We start from the raw sequence: 16,855 nt of genomic DNA on the forward strand, positions 1-16,855 counted from the left end.
ATGATTCCATTTCAAACAGACCAAAATTCACTATTGTTTATTTAGATAACGATATTACAAATATTATTTACATCAAATAATTGGAATATATTACTTTGTATTGTAATATAAAATATTATATTATATTAAAGATTATAATAAAAATTTCAAAATATCAATAAAAATTTATATTAACCATTTTGAAAACGTTATACTACGATCCATTTTTTTAATTACAATTTTTCATAAGTCTTCGTTCCTTTTTTTATAAAACAACTGAAACACTGAATTAAAGTGATATCTTCACGTTGATTATTAATATTAAAGATTTATAAAAATATTTTCCTCTAGAATGGAGGAGTGGATTTCAATGGACGAAAAGAATATCAAATTAACTATACATGCCATCGAAAATATCGTAAGTTTCGTAGCAAAAGGAGAAGATTTTTTTATAATATAAAAGATATTTTTATAGTTTTTAAGTATCTATATTATTGATCATAAGTAAATATTATTAATAATTTAATGATTTATTATTTGAAAAATTAGATAAGAAAGGAAGACACGAACATATCAATCATAGTAGAACATAATGATGTTATCTTGGGCGAGAGTAATCCAACATTAATCAAATCGGATTGTAAAGACGACACAATTCATGCTATCGATTTCTCTGTTAATTTGCCAGTTACTTTAAAAGATAAACAAGCGGTTAATTCAGTTGTATCAATTCCTGTACTAAGTAAATATTAATTTATATCGCTCAGTTAATTATTTATTATATAATAATCCTGTCTTCATTTTAATATTAATAACTGCACGTTTATACATAGTAAAAACTGTCCACATCATAAAAGACGCGATGGAAGCACAAACTCCACCAGATGAAGTTAAAAAAAATGAAGTTAAGAAAAAATCAATATTCAGTACAAAATCTGCAACATTTCCCACGTCACAGTTATTAGGGATATGTAATTTCGATTTGATGCCAATAATATTAGGTGAGCAACATAATTTCAAAATTATAGCAATTAAAAATTTATAAAGTTCAAATTTTCTCCGATACTCTTAAATTAAAAATTTCTCAAATTAAAAAATTCAAGCATCGACTGATTCAATAAATTAAAAGTTATTTCCCCTGCAAAATTAGAGCTAAATTTAAAAATTTTTTAATTTTAGGGGGTAACAATTTTACCGAGAAGCTAATTTTAGAAACACCTACCTTTTCCTTTGATGGTGAATTAGTTTCGTGGCAGAATCTTCCGCGTCTTACGGTAACAGCTTTGCAAGATCATGTACCGATTTTTCAACCAAACGAAGCAATGAACTTTCTTCACGTTACCATCGAGAGCATGTATAATATACCAGAAATTTTCACAGAAAGTTTTCAATACAAAGCTGGCACGATAGCGTATATTAATAATGAGGTATTTATAATGAGCAAGATGGTAGAACCTGTAGACATTCCTTTATCATACTCGCTTATTTTGTAATATCCAGTGAGCGCTAAAGAAATTAATCAATAAAGAAGATTGTAGATAAATATTTTGTGACATTTGTGTTTCGTTTCAGGTTCCAGAAAACATTATTTTCGATCATGGTCTTTGGATGAAGTATCGAGACATCGAGAGAACAAAACGATGGAACAGTTTACGTCATATAGAAAATCGAGCTCAGTTATCTAAATACAAACTGGACTGCGACTTTATGGGAGTGAAAAATAAATTTAATAAGCAGATTGACTTAGCGGTACCGGCTTACTTTTGCATGATGTTAGTTGTGTTGTTTATTAATTACTATCATTATTCATTTTGTAGAAGAAGGTATGCGAGGATATGCCACGAATAGAATGGAATTCTTTGAATCGGTGTATTTTATGGGGGAGTGGAATCGAAGCGATGCGGAATCATATTACAAAGTAATAAATATTTAAATATCTTTTATGAAAATACATAATAATAGTTTAATATTCATATTATATAATTATTGTATCATTGAAAAATATTAATTACGAATGATTTCTCTGAAGGTACAAATATTGGCCCTTTCAATTTGAAATAACGGGGAAAACTTCTCCGACGAAATCGAAAAACGCTTCATCATTTACAACACAGTTGTATCAATGCTACGTCGATGTCTCCGAACTTCTTTTCCCAGGCAGTAAATTCTATCATTCTACAATATGCAAACACTTTATTGTTAAATTCTTGATATGTTAAAAATGATGCTTACACAGGAAAAAATTGTCGAATCATAGGACAATTGTATAAGTTCAATCCGTCAGACATATCTGAAAAAGTAGGGCTCGAGCAAAATATTTTTGGTACAGGAACACAACGCAAAGAAGTGAAAGAGAAAGATAAAAGAAGTAAAACATCAAAGGTAAAACATACAATATTTCAATATTTCAATATTTCGATATTAGTAAAAACAATATTAATAGAGAAATATTTAATTTTAGAACACGCAATCGATTCAATCGGAAATTGAAACAGTACAAAAAGCAAGTGAACCAATTGTTATAGAGAATGGAGATCCGACAATCATAGTAATTGAAATAGAACTTTACGAACCTCTGGTCGCTTGTAGAATCGAAAAGGACTTCACAAACTTGTAAGATTTGTAATTTTATCTTATTTTCATCCTATTAGATTACAAGTTCGATCACTTCAAAAGAAAAATTTAATAAGCTATCCTTGTTTAAAATTACTTTAGAATAAATGAAATGATACCTAAATCGGAAAAGAAACAACATTATGTATATTCTGCTGACGTAGCGGAAGCACAGTACATACATTGTATTCAAAAATTGGCGCAAGTCCTCACAGAATGTTATCGAGTATGAAAATGATCAATATAATCTATATATAATTTATGAATTTTTATTGTTAAAATATAATATATTCTATAATTAATGAATTCTTTATGTTTTTTAAGCTAGGATTTTTGTGACGAGAATAAAAAATTGGATAGTGAAGGAGAGAAACCACAAGAAAAATATTGCTTCGATCCAGAATCGGTAATGTATTATAAAAATATTTTTTAAATATACTTCAGTAATCAAAAGGAATTTGATACATTTCAGGACGAGTTAACGTGTTTCACTCAGTACCTTTATAAAACTGGAGTATACTTATCTATACGCAATACATTGAGAATGAAAATTCCCCTCCTGATAGATCAAAAATTCAAAATGCCTAACAATTTAATCGATTCTAAGGAATCTCATGTACAGCTCCTATATTTTTCTGTCTTCTAATATAAAAAATTTTTGGGTTGTTGAATTTAATTAATTACGTTATCTAAAACTTTCACAGAATTTTATCTGCTCTGTATACACATATTTAGTGGAACAAATGCATCTTGCCATAAATCAAATGCTCGAATGCCGATTTACGCAAGATTTGGAAAACGACCTAAACCTGAAGCTGGTATATTTCTATGCTGAAGAAGCTTGTGAGCTTGGAAATTTCGAAGGGGCTAGAGACTATTATACAAAAGTAAACCATCTTTTTCCATTGTAATATAGAAAACTAAGTAATTTCAATGAAACAGACAAATCTTTCTAAATGCTTTTAATATTCAAAATATATAATTTTTGTCATCAGGTAATAGCATCGAATAAAACTGACCCGCATCCTTGGACACAATATGCCATATTTCTTAAGAAAATAGGTGACATCGAACGTGCGAAAGAATGTTGCTTAGAAGCAATCACTTTAAATCATCAACATGCAATGGCGTATGTAAAACACCATTATCCATTACAATTCGTTATTAATATAAACATAAAATAAAGATACGTGATCGTAAATTATAACGGTTTCAGATTATTAGTGTATGCGATGATTCTTTTTGAAAATAGAGAATACAAAGAAACTGAGATTTTCCTCAGAGCTATCACTTACTTATATCCACGATTTTTTGAAGGCTGGACCATTTTACATCTTTTTTTTATACGAACAGAATACTGGCCAGGTACGAAAATTCTTTATTTTCTTGCGACTATTTCTTGTTGATAAAGAAAAATATAAAGAAGAAACTGAAATGAAAAAAACAAAACAATACAAGTAACTGCAAGTACATCTAATATTATTTAGGAATAGATCTTACGCTTCGTATTGCAAAGAAATGTATGCAAGACAAATCTCGTACAATAATGCTAGATCAAGAGCCACTTTCTTGGACCACGATTCACTGTCCCAATGATAATGTGTATATAATAGTTACAACATTTTTACTAAAACTGAACTTTTGTGAGGTAAACGATTTTTAATATAAAATTCGTAATCTTACTACGTATTGTTTTACTATGATAAAAATAATTGAATAAAATAAATAAAAAAGTGCAATAGAAAGTACTATACGTACTAATGTATCTTTGAAGTCATAAATTAAACGGTTCCAGCTAGCAGCACTCGCATTAGCACAGGAAATGGAAAATTCCGGTCGATCAATGCACGTTCTATATTACATGGCAGTAGAACATTATATAGCTGGCAAATACGAGAATGCATTATCGCATCTAGAAGAAATTCGATGCGATTATGGAATGGTCTATATCTTTCAATTATCAGATGATAATATAAAAATCACAACGATATATTTTATAAACGGAATATAATTCCAATAATGTTTATGACAGATTTTTCAATACCTCTCAATTTATCTATCCAGGATTATTCGGTCAGTAGTTTAACGGGCCATTGTTACTTCAAAATAGGAAACATGGAAAAAGCAATAGAATGCTACGAATTTGCACGTATGCTATTTGATAGACCTGATGATCTACATTTAGTGGAAGTTAGGTAATAATAGCAATCATCCTATAAATTTCAAGTAATAATAAATAAGTCAATGTATTTTTAATGTAATACATTTTAAGTAATACATATAATCTTTTTCAAATAATATCAGATTGGGATATTATTATTACGATACTGGAAATTTCGATCGCGCAAAAAAGATTTTTTTGAGCGCATGCAAATCCTCACCAACTTGTCTAACTTGGCTAGGAGTTGGTATCAGTTGTTATGAAGTAAGAAATAATTGCTTTAATATTATCTTATATTATAATCAATCAATTGTGAATAGTGTCGTTATATGCCAAAATTTATAAATCTTTTTTGCAACAGACATATTTTGTTTCAGTTAAACCAGTTTCACGAGGCAGAAATGTGTCTGTCTGAAGCAAATAGGATTAATAATCACAATGTCGATGTGTGGGGCTATTTATGCCTTTTAAATATGACGCTTGAGAGATACGACGAGTTTGCGCAATGCTATACGGAAATGATCAAAGTAAATTTATATTTTGATATATTTTTTTAAATTTACTAAAATGTTATAATATATTATTATATAAAGTGGAAATCTCTTAATTATTTGCAAATACTTAAAATGATAATTCCATTGAACCTTAAGAATTGTCATAGCACAGCCAATACTAGACAATTATTTAACTTCTGATAGCTCAAATGAATGTTTAGAATCCACAGAATTAATTAGTTAGTTTTGTCTAGATGTTCTCACTAGTTTTTTAGTTATAAACAAGTTTTAAAATTATGCAATCCATGGACCATAAAACATTATAGCCTAGCAGCGATAAAGTCGAATTAATTTCTTTATAACGAAATTAAAAAATGAAACTCTAAATAATCTAAATCAGTACTAAATTTAAATTTTCTACTTTTTATTAAAAAATCTCTTAATTCAAACGCATTTTTATTTTTATAAATTTGTCAACAGGTAACTTTTTATATGACTAAGGGAAAAGAGACAACAAAATTTTACTAACAATTTTTATTGTTTTTTTCTTTTTTTTTAAGTATCAGAATAATCTTAAAGATAGAAAACTGTGGCTGAGAATAACGAACCTGATGAAAGCTTTGGATTACGCACCACCAAATTTGAAACAAGCCAATCATAGCACAGAGGGGTTTGAGGAACAATTTGAAAACTAATGGCACCTAAACAAAATTAAAAAAAGACACGAACTCGTAAAATGAAGGATTACAATGGCACTTATTTTTAATCGGTGGAAATAATTAAAATAACAAAAAAAAGAAAACGAATACAATTAATAAAAAGTAACTAAAATCAACGTTTATAACGTTTATAATTTTGGTCATTATAGTTTATCACATATACTTCATAAATCTTACTTCGTTAACTTTTCATCGAATGAAGAATTACAAATAAACATATAACCATATTTCTTGTTTAATCAACGATATAAAAAATAAACAATCGTGAGTTTTATGAATTATTTCCCTCTTTGAACTACTAGAAATCCAATTCTATTGTTTTTCTTTCTTCTTATTTAACATTTAGCGGTGCATCTTTCAGCCAATTTGTTAATATCTCATCTCATAAATGAAAAATAAAACATAAAGCAAGCATGTAACAAAATATTATATAATAATAAAAAAAAAGGAAACGTGCAATAAATAATCTTTTAGTAAAAAGATGCAAATAAATTATATAAACTATAAAGTAACATAACATTGCTCTTGACTAAAGATAAATAAATATAACCTATCTTTTAATGTTATAATATTTAGAATGTTATAAACGATTGCTTTTTCTTTTTTTTTTTTTTTTTCTTCCTTTCTAAATCAACAGCTCTCGAAATATTGAAGTATACGACTTTTCCTCTGTATACATATATATCAATCTCCAATATATAATTAATTGCTATAGCCAATTATAAAAATATCATTCGAGCGGAATATCTGAACCGATGTCAGTATTCTATTGTCGTAAAATTTGATATAAAATATCAAGAAATACGAGTCACGGCCTTGTCAATTTCTATGTATTGTAAAAGAACTGTAGTGATTAACTTTTAGTGCGCTAATCCTTTGCGGTTTTTTACTTTTCTAAAAAAAATAAAAAAACAAAGATTAAAATTGGATCTTTAACAAAACTAACATTATTTTTGTGACTTGTGATGCTGTAATATTACGAAGAAAAAAAGAGAAATAAAGGAAAAGGCAAAAGAGAGTGTTTTTTTATCTGGAGCCTACTAATGAACTCACCAATTAATAACCCATCCGGCAGGCCTTGTGACAATTACAGAAGGATCGTTAAAAGAAGTAATGTTACCGCAAAAAGTATTTAAATGTAAATCCGCAAAGGATTAATTAAATAACATTAACGATTGTGCGCAATTTATATTATCACTTAGTTATAATGATTCGAAAATGCGTTATTTTAAAAAATGTCTTTCGGATACTTTGCCAAAAAAATTAAAAAATTTAAAAATAAATGTTTAAAATTTTTTAACGCTGATGAACCGACCAGTTAAAATGCACTTACTTTTATTGCTGTAAAATACTTTAAAATCATAAACTGAAAATTAATAATCTAATTTCTAATGACTAAAAGAAATTTTCAGTAGTTAGCATTTTCATAAAATTTGTTCCTAATCATATATTAACATAATATTTTTAGTCGTAATGAGCATTAGAAATGTTTCTAACATCGAGAAGTACCAGTATAACTACGTTATTGTACACGTGTTATTAAGAACTGGTACTGTTTTTATTGCAATATGTTTTTTCATTTTCTTCATTCACTTTTTCCTCTTTCTCGTCCTTCATTTTCTCAGTTTTCTCTTTAGTATCTTCTATTATATCTTCTTCTGCATTTGCAGGACTAAGAGAGTTCTCAGATTTTATTTCGGAAAAATTTAGAGCATCCTCTAAATTTTGATTAAGTGATTCAATCTTGTTTTCTAAAACAAGATCCGTTTGCTTTTCTATATTCAATGTTTCTTTCTGCACTAACTGTTCTTCCTGTACTAACTCATTATTGCATACCGACTGATTATTACTTTCTATCACAGAACATGTTTTATCTTCAAACAAAGAAACAGAATTATCTGTTACTTCCTCTATACTTCGTTGCACCGTAACTTCGCTTTCAATATTATCACAGTCGTCGTTTACAAGCTGCTTTGTAATTTGTTTCGATGATTGCTGATCATCTTCATGTAAAAGTGTAGTATTTTTCGCAACAACATTGTTTAATACCTCATTACTTGCGTTTGGCATAAGTTCCTCATTAGACTGAACATTATCTGGAACCGATACCTCGGAAGACGTATTATTATTTTTTATCAAATCTTCTGTTACGTTATTTGCAAGAGAATCTGAGCACGCTTCTTTATCATCAACATTACTTTTATTCATAGCATCTTCAGCAATGTATTCAGGATTATCTGTATCTGATATTGAAGTAAAAAAAATTTTTTCAGTTTCTCCATCTTTCGTTGACGACACTTTTTTCGTAATCTCATTCTCAATATTCGATTGCACATTTTCCATATTGGAATTTTTATTTGTTTCAGATTTAGTTTCCTGTAATGTGTTACTATCCTCTGTTATATCATGTTCAGTATTCTGTTTTGAATTTTGTTCTCTATTATGTTCAATATTCGGTTCAAAATTCTGTTCAAGTTTTACTTGATCAGAAGTTGAACACTCTTCAGCATCGCGTTTCTGTGAAGCATTTACACTTGAAGAATCATGTTTTGTTATCTTCATATTTCCTCTCGAAGGCTTTGGTGATTTACTAGAATAAGATCTTTGTTGATCCTTCTGTGTGTAAGATTTAAATTCATTATCATAATGCTTGTATGAATTTCCATCGCTATCTTCCTTCTTGATATCTTTCCTTTGATGGTACTGATATTTTGTCTCGTTCTCTTTCTTCTTTTGCGAATGAGATCTCTTCAAATTAGAGAACTTTTGATTATTAAAATAAGTTCCTTTCGACTTATCTTCAAATGACTTTTGGCGAAAGAAAGGTTCACCTTCGGACGGAGGAACGTCAACATCTGAATGACTGTACGTTACACGAGTTCTTTGTCGTGGCCCGACTCTTCCCGTTCCAGCTATGCTTGGTGAATTCACTAAAATTTACATTTATATCTTAGGAAATTTATATTTATCACACTTGTCCAAAAACTAGATTTACGTAACCTTTTTTACGATACCTTTTACGCTCATCACTGGTCCTTTTATCAAATTGCTTTGATTTACTGTAACCTTGATACTCTTATCAGTTGCAATAACAGTTCTTTCTTCAGAAGTTGGAGAAACAGAAGTTTTTGCTGATGCTGCTGTATTATTCCTATGTTGATCATAGGTATTATGAGACCGATTTTCATAGTTACTATAAAAATTCTTTGTTGAACCACGATGAGTACGATGACCACCACCGCGAGTGTAATTGACATATTCATTATCTAAAAACAATATTTTAACAATATCTTCATAAAGTATGAAACTTTAATAATAACCTTTGAACATACTATTAGCATGATATTTCCGGTCGGAATCTTTATGATCCTTTTTCGTAAAGTCTCCTAATGTAGGCCTTGATGATTTCTTTATTCCATCATCTATGATATGAACCTATAATTTTAACAATTTATCAATCTGATATTGCTTCATCCATAAGAAAATAATTACTTATTACTTTATCATTATCCCATTCTCGACGCCAATTTCCCTCTGCAGTTCTTTGTCTACTAATACGATCCTCATCGATACGATTCCTTTCTGCTCTCCAGGCATCATATCCTGGTTGAGATTCATCTCTGTAATTTCCTTTGTTTGGTTTAATATCCTATGTATAAAAATGAAGTCTCTTACATTTTATATAATCAATTAAATTTATAAATAAAATATTATTACATACTTTCTGATTACCCTCTCTTGCACCAATTTTTTTTCTGAAACTCCCTCTTGTTGGTTTATGATGAGACCTATTTCCATTATTTTCTTTTGTGTATTCTATAGTAGGTTCTTCCCTTTCAGAATCTGCTAAAAAATTGTATTTAGGATCCGGTGGTGGTCCTTCTCCCTGAATGATATTTCATTCTCATCATTAATAAACATATATATAACAATATATTCATACACACATGTGTTAAATTTAACACAGTAGAAAATAAATTCTATTAATACCTGAGCAAAAGAGTGAATTTTTTTCCCTTCCCCACCATGAGATTGCAATGTATATTCGTGCTTTTCTTTGGTTGATTTCGGTTTAGTTTTAGGAGGATTTGAAAATTCTGGTGGTTCTTTCCTCTCTGGCCAATCTGTTGATGGTACCATTTGCACCAAAGCATTCAGTTTGGCTGCATTTTTTTTATCTTCTTCAACTTCCTAATGCAATAAGAATGATTTGTGAAGCATAAAGTATATATTTATTTAATTTTGACCTCACAGTCAAGGAATAAACTTGCTTTACATATATAATGCAGTAGTGAAGCATAAAGTGTATATGTATAAAGCTTAATATAAACTTTTATTATATCATAATACATGCCTCGTATCTCCTTCTAATTTCTTCATTTTGTTGCCGAATTTTATTGATCTTTTCTTCAAGTGCACTAGATGCCATCTGAAATATTATTTTTCAAAAAATCAAAATAGAAACATTTTTCATTTGATAATTATCTGCTTTTTAAAAGTGATATAATTATTTACATTGACATGTTTCATATTTCAAAATATCTATACTATTTCTCACTTCTCCTTTTTTACAAATAAAATTAGTAAAAATAAGAAAAGTAATATTAAATATTTTATTTTAAATAGAAATTATTTATATGCATTCATATAAATTTACATAGGAATTAATATAACTAATTTAAGGTCATATAGAGTAGAAATTAAGCGAACAACAAACGCTATAAGTTCGATAGATTAACCGTAATAAGTCAAGCATTTTAAGTACTAAAGTAAATATTCATGTCACGTTTCGTTGCTCTACTTCAAAAGGAACTTCACTTCCGAATTTCTCATCCTCCAATTAAATATTACGATTGATCATACGCAATTTATTATATGAAAAAGATTTATATTTTACATTTATCATATTCTTCCGCTCAATATGCGTGGAACCAATTTATAAGAAAATACAAATTTTATTATCAATAAAAGATTAACCATAAGTTAATTAACAACTATCATACATCGTATTAACCAAACTATTTCCTACTCGACGGCTTAAATTTAAAATCGATTTCAAGCCATTAAAAAAATCTAATCTTTTTAAAGGTGAGCCTATCTATATATAGACATTCACATATATCCTTGTCAATTTATATAAATTAAGGAAATCAGCGCGACCACAAAGATTTCTGCATAAAGTCGGCATATTAATAAAGCTATCATTTATGTAAAATTAGGTTATACAAATGTACAATTCGTTTCTCTGAAACGTAAAAATGGAATGAGTCGAACATATAATATGTAATAATAATATATGTTAAAAAGAATGAAAACAAGACGTACGGTTGCAAGTAGCTGCAAATAGTGTCAAGAGAATAAAAATTAGAACATCACGAAGGAGAGCGTTGCGTTGCTTCAATTAAAAATCAGCCACATATGTCACTGTTGAGCACTACCCTTATTTTTCCTACAGGGACACATTGACACCGCACAATACACTCACGAACCGCGCTCACGGATTTGTTCTCGCTCGAATAAGAAAATTATTAGCGGTGATGGTTGCAGTGGTTTTCATTGCCACCTTTAATTTTACATTTTATCCATAAAGCATGTTTTTATTAGATGCTTCATCAACATGTTAAATCTTCAAAAGACCTCAATATATATGTAGCTATAAAAGTTATATACATATATATTAATGCAATTTGTATGTAATGCAATGTAACATGTATTATTAAATATAAATTATAATAACATAAGCCATCAGAATCTTATAAGATTTAAAATTCGCGCTAAAATGTTAGAACATTCGCAATCATAATCGTGATATATCAAGGTAGATACGGAATAAAAGAAACACAAAGCTAGCCATGATAAATGTTACATGAGCATCACTGCTAAAATCTATCATGCGCAGAACATGTCAATTCTTTTCTTCGATGCTCTACAATGATCAGATACTTGATTGTGATTGTATTGTGATATATAATTGTCAATCAATCACGGAAAATTGTGAAACTATGAAAAATTCAAATTCCAAATTATTTTCCGGTCTCGATAAACCGTGTCATTTCAGATGTCATATGTATCTCAAACTATAACCTAACATATAGAATTTGTAAACATTGAAAGTACATAGAACGTGGTCGGCTCTGATAAGAAAATTGTCGTGTAAAGCATTTAAGGAGTCCCTTTAGAAATGAAAATAACGAAATCCACCGTAATCCTCTTAGTCTTTGTACTAATGTTATCGATATTTGTAGCAAATGTTGCTGATCTGATCAATGTTGATAATCATATACTAGATGATACTTTGCATAACAAGGATGTGAAAAAAGAATGGTCAGAGCCAAAATTTTATGATATTGGAGAATCCTTTGATCAGCTAATGTGGTTTTTACAGGTTTGTATTTTTCATAAAAATATTTGTGTACTTGGGAATTATACATAAGTAAGTTGTGTCTGTCTTTAGTTGATTTCTGAATCAATGTTATTTACACCTTAAATCTTTTTAGATATCAGATATACATATAAGCATATTTCAAGATCCATTTAGAATAACAGAACTGAAGGAATTTTGTAACATTACTGTGAGCAGTATTAAACCTACTGTTGTTCTTGCTTCAGGTAAATTTCATTTGATATTAGTGATATTCTTTTATAAAAATAAATTTTATACTATTAATAAAATAATGAATGATCCAACAGGTGATCTCACAGATGCGAAAGCCAAGGATAAAATGGGATCAAAGCAAATATTGGAAGAATGGAAATATTATAAGCGTGTTTTAGATGATACTGAAGTTACCAGAAAGACTTTGTGGTTAGATGTGAGAGGCAATCATGGTAGGGATAATAACATAGTATACATTTTTAAGATCAATTTATGTTAAAAAAATTGTATGCTAAAATATGTAATATTATTTACATTATGTTATTTAAATTTATTTCAGATAATTTCAATGTATTAAGTCTTGAATCAAAAAATAATTATTATTCAAACTATTCCATTCAAGGACAGAAGCACCCAAGATCTTATATGTATACCATAAATGTTGGTTCAAAATATTATACATTTATTGCAATAGATGCTTGCTTAAAACCTGGCCCAAGAAGACCATTCAATTTTGTTGGCATGTTAGATGAGCATGAAATTAAAAGTATATACAATTTAGTAGATAAGTCCAAGGATAATAATGCAGATTTTATAATATGGTTTGGTCATTATCCCACATCCTGCATACTATCACAAACTAATACCAGCATTAGAAATATCATAGGTAATAATTAACAAAATATATACTCTTATATCTAAACATATTGGATTATTAACTTATTTTATTATTGTTTCAATAAGTAAAATCTTGAAATTCTAATTTTACTTTAATTTGTTTGTGCAGAATGATGTATGATCCCAAAATTTTCAATGATAATACATATTATTTTAAAAGTATAATTTTTAGAGAGATTCTAAAATATACTTTCAGGCAAACATAAAGAAAGTATGGTATATCTTTGTGGACATTATCATACACTTGGCGGAGCAGTGCCTAATATGTACACTCTACAACGAGGAGGATTCCTTGAATTAGAGTTAGCAGATTGGAAAGATAACAGAATGTAAACTATTTGTACTTTATATTCATTATAATAAGAAGCACATTCACTTATTTGTTATATTATGTTATAAATAATTGTAATATTTGTTTATTTTTATTTTCAGGTATCGTTTAGGAGCAATTGACCATGGTCAATTTTCGTTCATTGATGTAAAACACAAAGAATGGCCTGTAATACTAATAACTAATCCTAAACATGCTTTGTATACAATGCCCAGGAAAGAGAATATAATATCTATTATTAAATCTACACATATTAGGTAAATATTTTTCTACAATGAAGTGTGTTTTTTCTTATATTTAAATATTGTATATTATTCTTGATTTTTATCGTTATACGTTCTTGTTTTTGTAGGATATTAGCATTCTCGATAGCGTTAATAAAGACTGTCGAGGTTCAGTTAGATGATGAACCTTGGTTTGAATGTGAACATGTTAAAGGGCCACTCTATGTTTTGAGATGGAACACCACAGATTATAGAGAGGGAATACATACTATTCGAGTTTAGTAAAATATGTTCATTTACTTTTTGTTATTTTTTACTTTATAACGTTAAATATTAGTGATATTACATAACACTTTGTGTATTGAAAATTAATAACAAAAAAATAATCACAGGTAAGGGTTTCCGACATGGATGAGAGGGAAGCAACAATAGTTCAACCATTTGCTCTTGATGGATCACGTTTATCATTTCGCGTTTTACCTAGACTTATACTTATGTCTAACGTCAGTAATATCGTAAGTAGCTTAATAGGTATATTACAAAATAATTTCCTGTTTATGCAAATCTAGGTATTGATCTAATCTTTTTCTTATCTAGTTCCAATTTCTCTTTGGAACAGTGTTAGTTTTATTAGTAATCCCATTGTGTGTACTTCGTTTCCTTCATATATTGTGTGAGAGTGAGTAAACTTTCATTAAATATTGCTAGAAAGTCTTTAATGTTAAGTAAAAAATTAAAATTGGAACTTTCCCTTAATTAGGGAAACAGATGCATCGACCAAGATTCAGAATACAATTTTTTTACTCATGGGTTAGAAAATTATGGATATTATCTACAGTTGATCGTCTGTTTTTTCCATTAGTATTGTATACATTATATTTAACAGTTGGTAAGCATTTAATTAACTAACATTTATTAATTTGTCATATTTGTTGAACATGCAATTTTACAAAAACGAAATATTTACTTTTAAGGTCCATGGGCTGTTGGTGAAGTAATAGAAAATCAGACAGGTGTAATTTTTGCGTGGGGAACATTTATTGGAAAATCTTTCTTACCTGGTGCTTTTACTTATGCTTACGGATTTTTCCAATTATTTTCTTTTCATCTACCATTGATGCTAATCTTAGCTAATAGAGTGGATAAACGGTAAGACAAAATATATCACTTTTTGTCACAGCTTGTGTCATATTTATACATATCGCTAAATAAATATACACATAATGAAACAAAATTTAATTTAATGATTTTACAGGTTACAGAATATTAAACCAAATGAGAAACCATTATCTAAGATTTGTTTTGTCCTACAATATTTGCCAATAATATTATTAATTATGATGCAAACGTGTATGGCTTATTTCTTCTGGCTAGCATATGGGACACTGGCTACCATATTGTGTCCTTTACGCACTTGGAGTATTTTTTTAGCAATCATGTTGTGGCATCAAGTAGATACAATGCCATATTCATGTTTAAGGTACGTATTATATCAAAATTTAGATATCCTAAGAAATTTAAATTACTAACCCATGAATTATTGGATTTAGTAATAGTTTATTGCTAAATTTCTTTTATTATTTTTTCTACTTATATTAATTATGATTTTTTATGATAAAGGTCTGCTGCAAAAGTATGGTCTCCCCTTGGTTAGTTTATAGAAAATATAACTTACCATGAAAGTGTAGCAAATTACCAGTATTAATTTTACATAGCTGGAATATTTTCACGTCCTCACGTACATATTATGTAGTCAATTTATAAAAATATACATTTACATATATATGTATATTAAGGAGGCGCCTTGACGAAATGTATAGAGTTGCACATAGTAGGAAGCCCTCCTCATTTTTTCCAACGCCTACGTATATGTGTATGTATGTCTATTTTTATTTACTTACTTCTTATATATCGAATTGAAATAGGCCATTATAAATTTATTTCTTGTCCAGTAAATGTAAACTTAAAGTCATTATCATATAGTGTATATCAAGATTAGCTATGATACATTTCACAAATCTAGATTAGTGCAAAAAAATAAAAATTTTATTGCTTATGTTATCAAAAAAAAATTGAAATAACTGTAATTGTTATTTATAATCGTACATTACAATCAATAAGTTCCTTTAAAGAATGCCAAAGAATTTATCAACTGGTGGACTTATAGCAAAGACTGTTAACATTTTTTACACATTTAATATTTGTAAATTGATTTCAATAATTTGCATGTGCTCGAATGTTTTCAAAACAGTAATTTAAGAACATGTGTTCTGAATGACTAATTTAAATACTCCATAACTATCTCTTTTTTTGAAGCCTTTCAATTAATTTTAAAATAATTTCCGTTTATAACAATTATTAACGTGCTTCCATGTTGTTTTACAGAAGTATTTACATAAAATATGTTATATAAGGGATTTAATCCAAAACAAGAAGAAAATTTAATTATTTATTTTACGCTACATATTATATTTTAACTAAAAATTAAATTAAAAGTTTATCTATAGAAATAAGAAAAAGAAATTGCAATAACATATGATATTAAAACGTAATAACATGATATTTTATATATAATATAATAGAAGAAATTGTCTGGCTTTATTTTAAAGATAAATTTTTAATAATAACTTAAACAATAACTTATAAGTATTTTTGTTTTAAAATTTAATTCATCATATATTTTTATGTGTTAATATTGCCCAACCAAATTTTATCCATGTAATAAGAAGTGAATTTAATTTAAAAAACTGAAGATAATATAAGTAAAATTGATAACTTTACTATTTTCAATTTATTAATGGTATTATTTTTCCTGAGATAAATAGCCTTAATTCTTTAGTTATGAATTTCTTTAATACCTTTTTATATTTTACTCGTGTAATTATATTTTGTTTTGGATGGTTCAGGCAAGAAGAGAATGAAATAATTAATATGTGGATAATTGACATCTTTTTTAAAATACAAATCAATATTTCCTTAAAGAATAGATTTTATTGCTATCCTATATTTTTCTACAAACTATCTAACTGTTATTGTTCTCAAATATGATCTCAAAACTGTA

At 28.2% G+C, this 16,855-nt stretch overlaps 3 protein-coding genes across 5 annotated transcripts; 2 read left to right on the forward strand and 1 right to left on the reverse strand.

The window, feature by feature from the left end:
- The first annotated feature begins 331 nt into the window (after positions 1–331).
- On the forward strand, positions 332–5,942 carry LOC139985992 (cilia- and flagella-associated protein 70). The gene is made up of 20 exons (XM_072000954.1): positions 332–397; positions 529–721; positions 813–980; positions 1,159–1,406; positions 1,552–1,728; positions 1,797–1,897; positions 2,009–2,139; positions 2,216–2,361; positions 2,441–2,592; positions 2,695–2,818; positions 3,065–3,208; positions 3,297–3,479; positions 3,588–3,721; positions 3,809–3,957; positions 4,080–4,240; positions 4,388–4,534; positions 4,657–4,787; positions 4,897–5,017; positions 5,131–5,280; positions 5,808–5,942. The coding sequence occupies exons 1-20, from the start codon at positions 332–334 to the stop codon at positions 5,940–5,942; spliced, it is 2,961 nt and encodes a 986-aa protein (XP_071857055.1).
- On the reverse strand, positions 5,767–11,484 carry LOC139989153 (uncharacterized). 2 transcript variants are annotated; one of them, XM_072007201.1, is made up of 8 exons: positions 11,292–11,484; positions 10,317–10,395; positions 9,957–10,153; positions 9,688–9,852; positions 9,466–9,615; positions 9,299–9,401; positions 8,981–9,232; positions 5,767–8,896 (listed from the first exon to the last, which is right to left on the reverse strand). In XM_072007201.1, the coding sequence occupies exons 2-8, from the start codon at positions 10,393–10,395 to the stop codon at positions 7,506–7,508; spliced, it is 2,337 nt and encodes a 778-aa protein (XP_071863302.1). In that variant the 5' UTR covers positions 11,292–11,484; the 3' UTR covers positions 5,767–7,505. The 2 variants fall into 2 exon arrangements, with proteins under 2 accessions (XP_071863302.1, XP_071863294.1); XM_072007193.1 differs by lacking the exon at positions 11,292–11,484 and adding an exon at positions 10,864–10,887.
- Positions 11,485–11,836: 352 nt separating this feature from the next.
- On the forward strand, positions 11,837–16,763 carry LOC139989162 (transmembrane protein 62). Of its 2 annotated transcripts, XR_011800275.1 has the most exons (14): positions 11,837–12,351; positions 12,464–12,575; positions 12,657–12,794; positions 12,902–13,228; positions 13,436–13,568; positions 13,672–13,827; positions 13,923–14,070; positions 14,187–14,309; positions 14,392–14,473; positions 14,555–14,683; positions 14,769–14,943; positions 15,050–15,274; positions 15,415–15,667; positions 16,180–16,763. XR_011800275.1 is itself a non-coding variant. In XM_072007217.1 (13 exons), the coding sequence occupies exons 1-13, from the start codon at positions 12,148–12,150 to the stop codon at positions 15,446–15,448; spliced, it is 1,986 nt and encodes a 661-aa protein (XP_071863318.1). In that variant the 5' UTR covers positions 11,837–12,147; the 3' UTR covers positions 15,449–15,928. The 2 variants fall into 2 exon arrangements, 1 of the variants encoding a protein (XP_071863318.1); XM_072007217.1 differs by lacking the exon at positions 16,180–16,763 and having other exon boundaries at positions 15,415–15,928.
- The last annotated feature ends 92 nt before the right edge of the window (positions 16,764–16,855 follow it).

This window comes from Bombus fervidus, chromosome 1 (assembly GCF_041682495.2).
Source record: "Bombus fervidus isolate BK054 chromosome 1, iyBomFerv1, whole genome shotgun sequence".
NCBI lineage: Eukaryota > Metazoa > Arthropoda > Insecta > Hymenoptera > Apidae > Bombus > Bombus fervidus.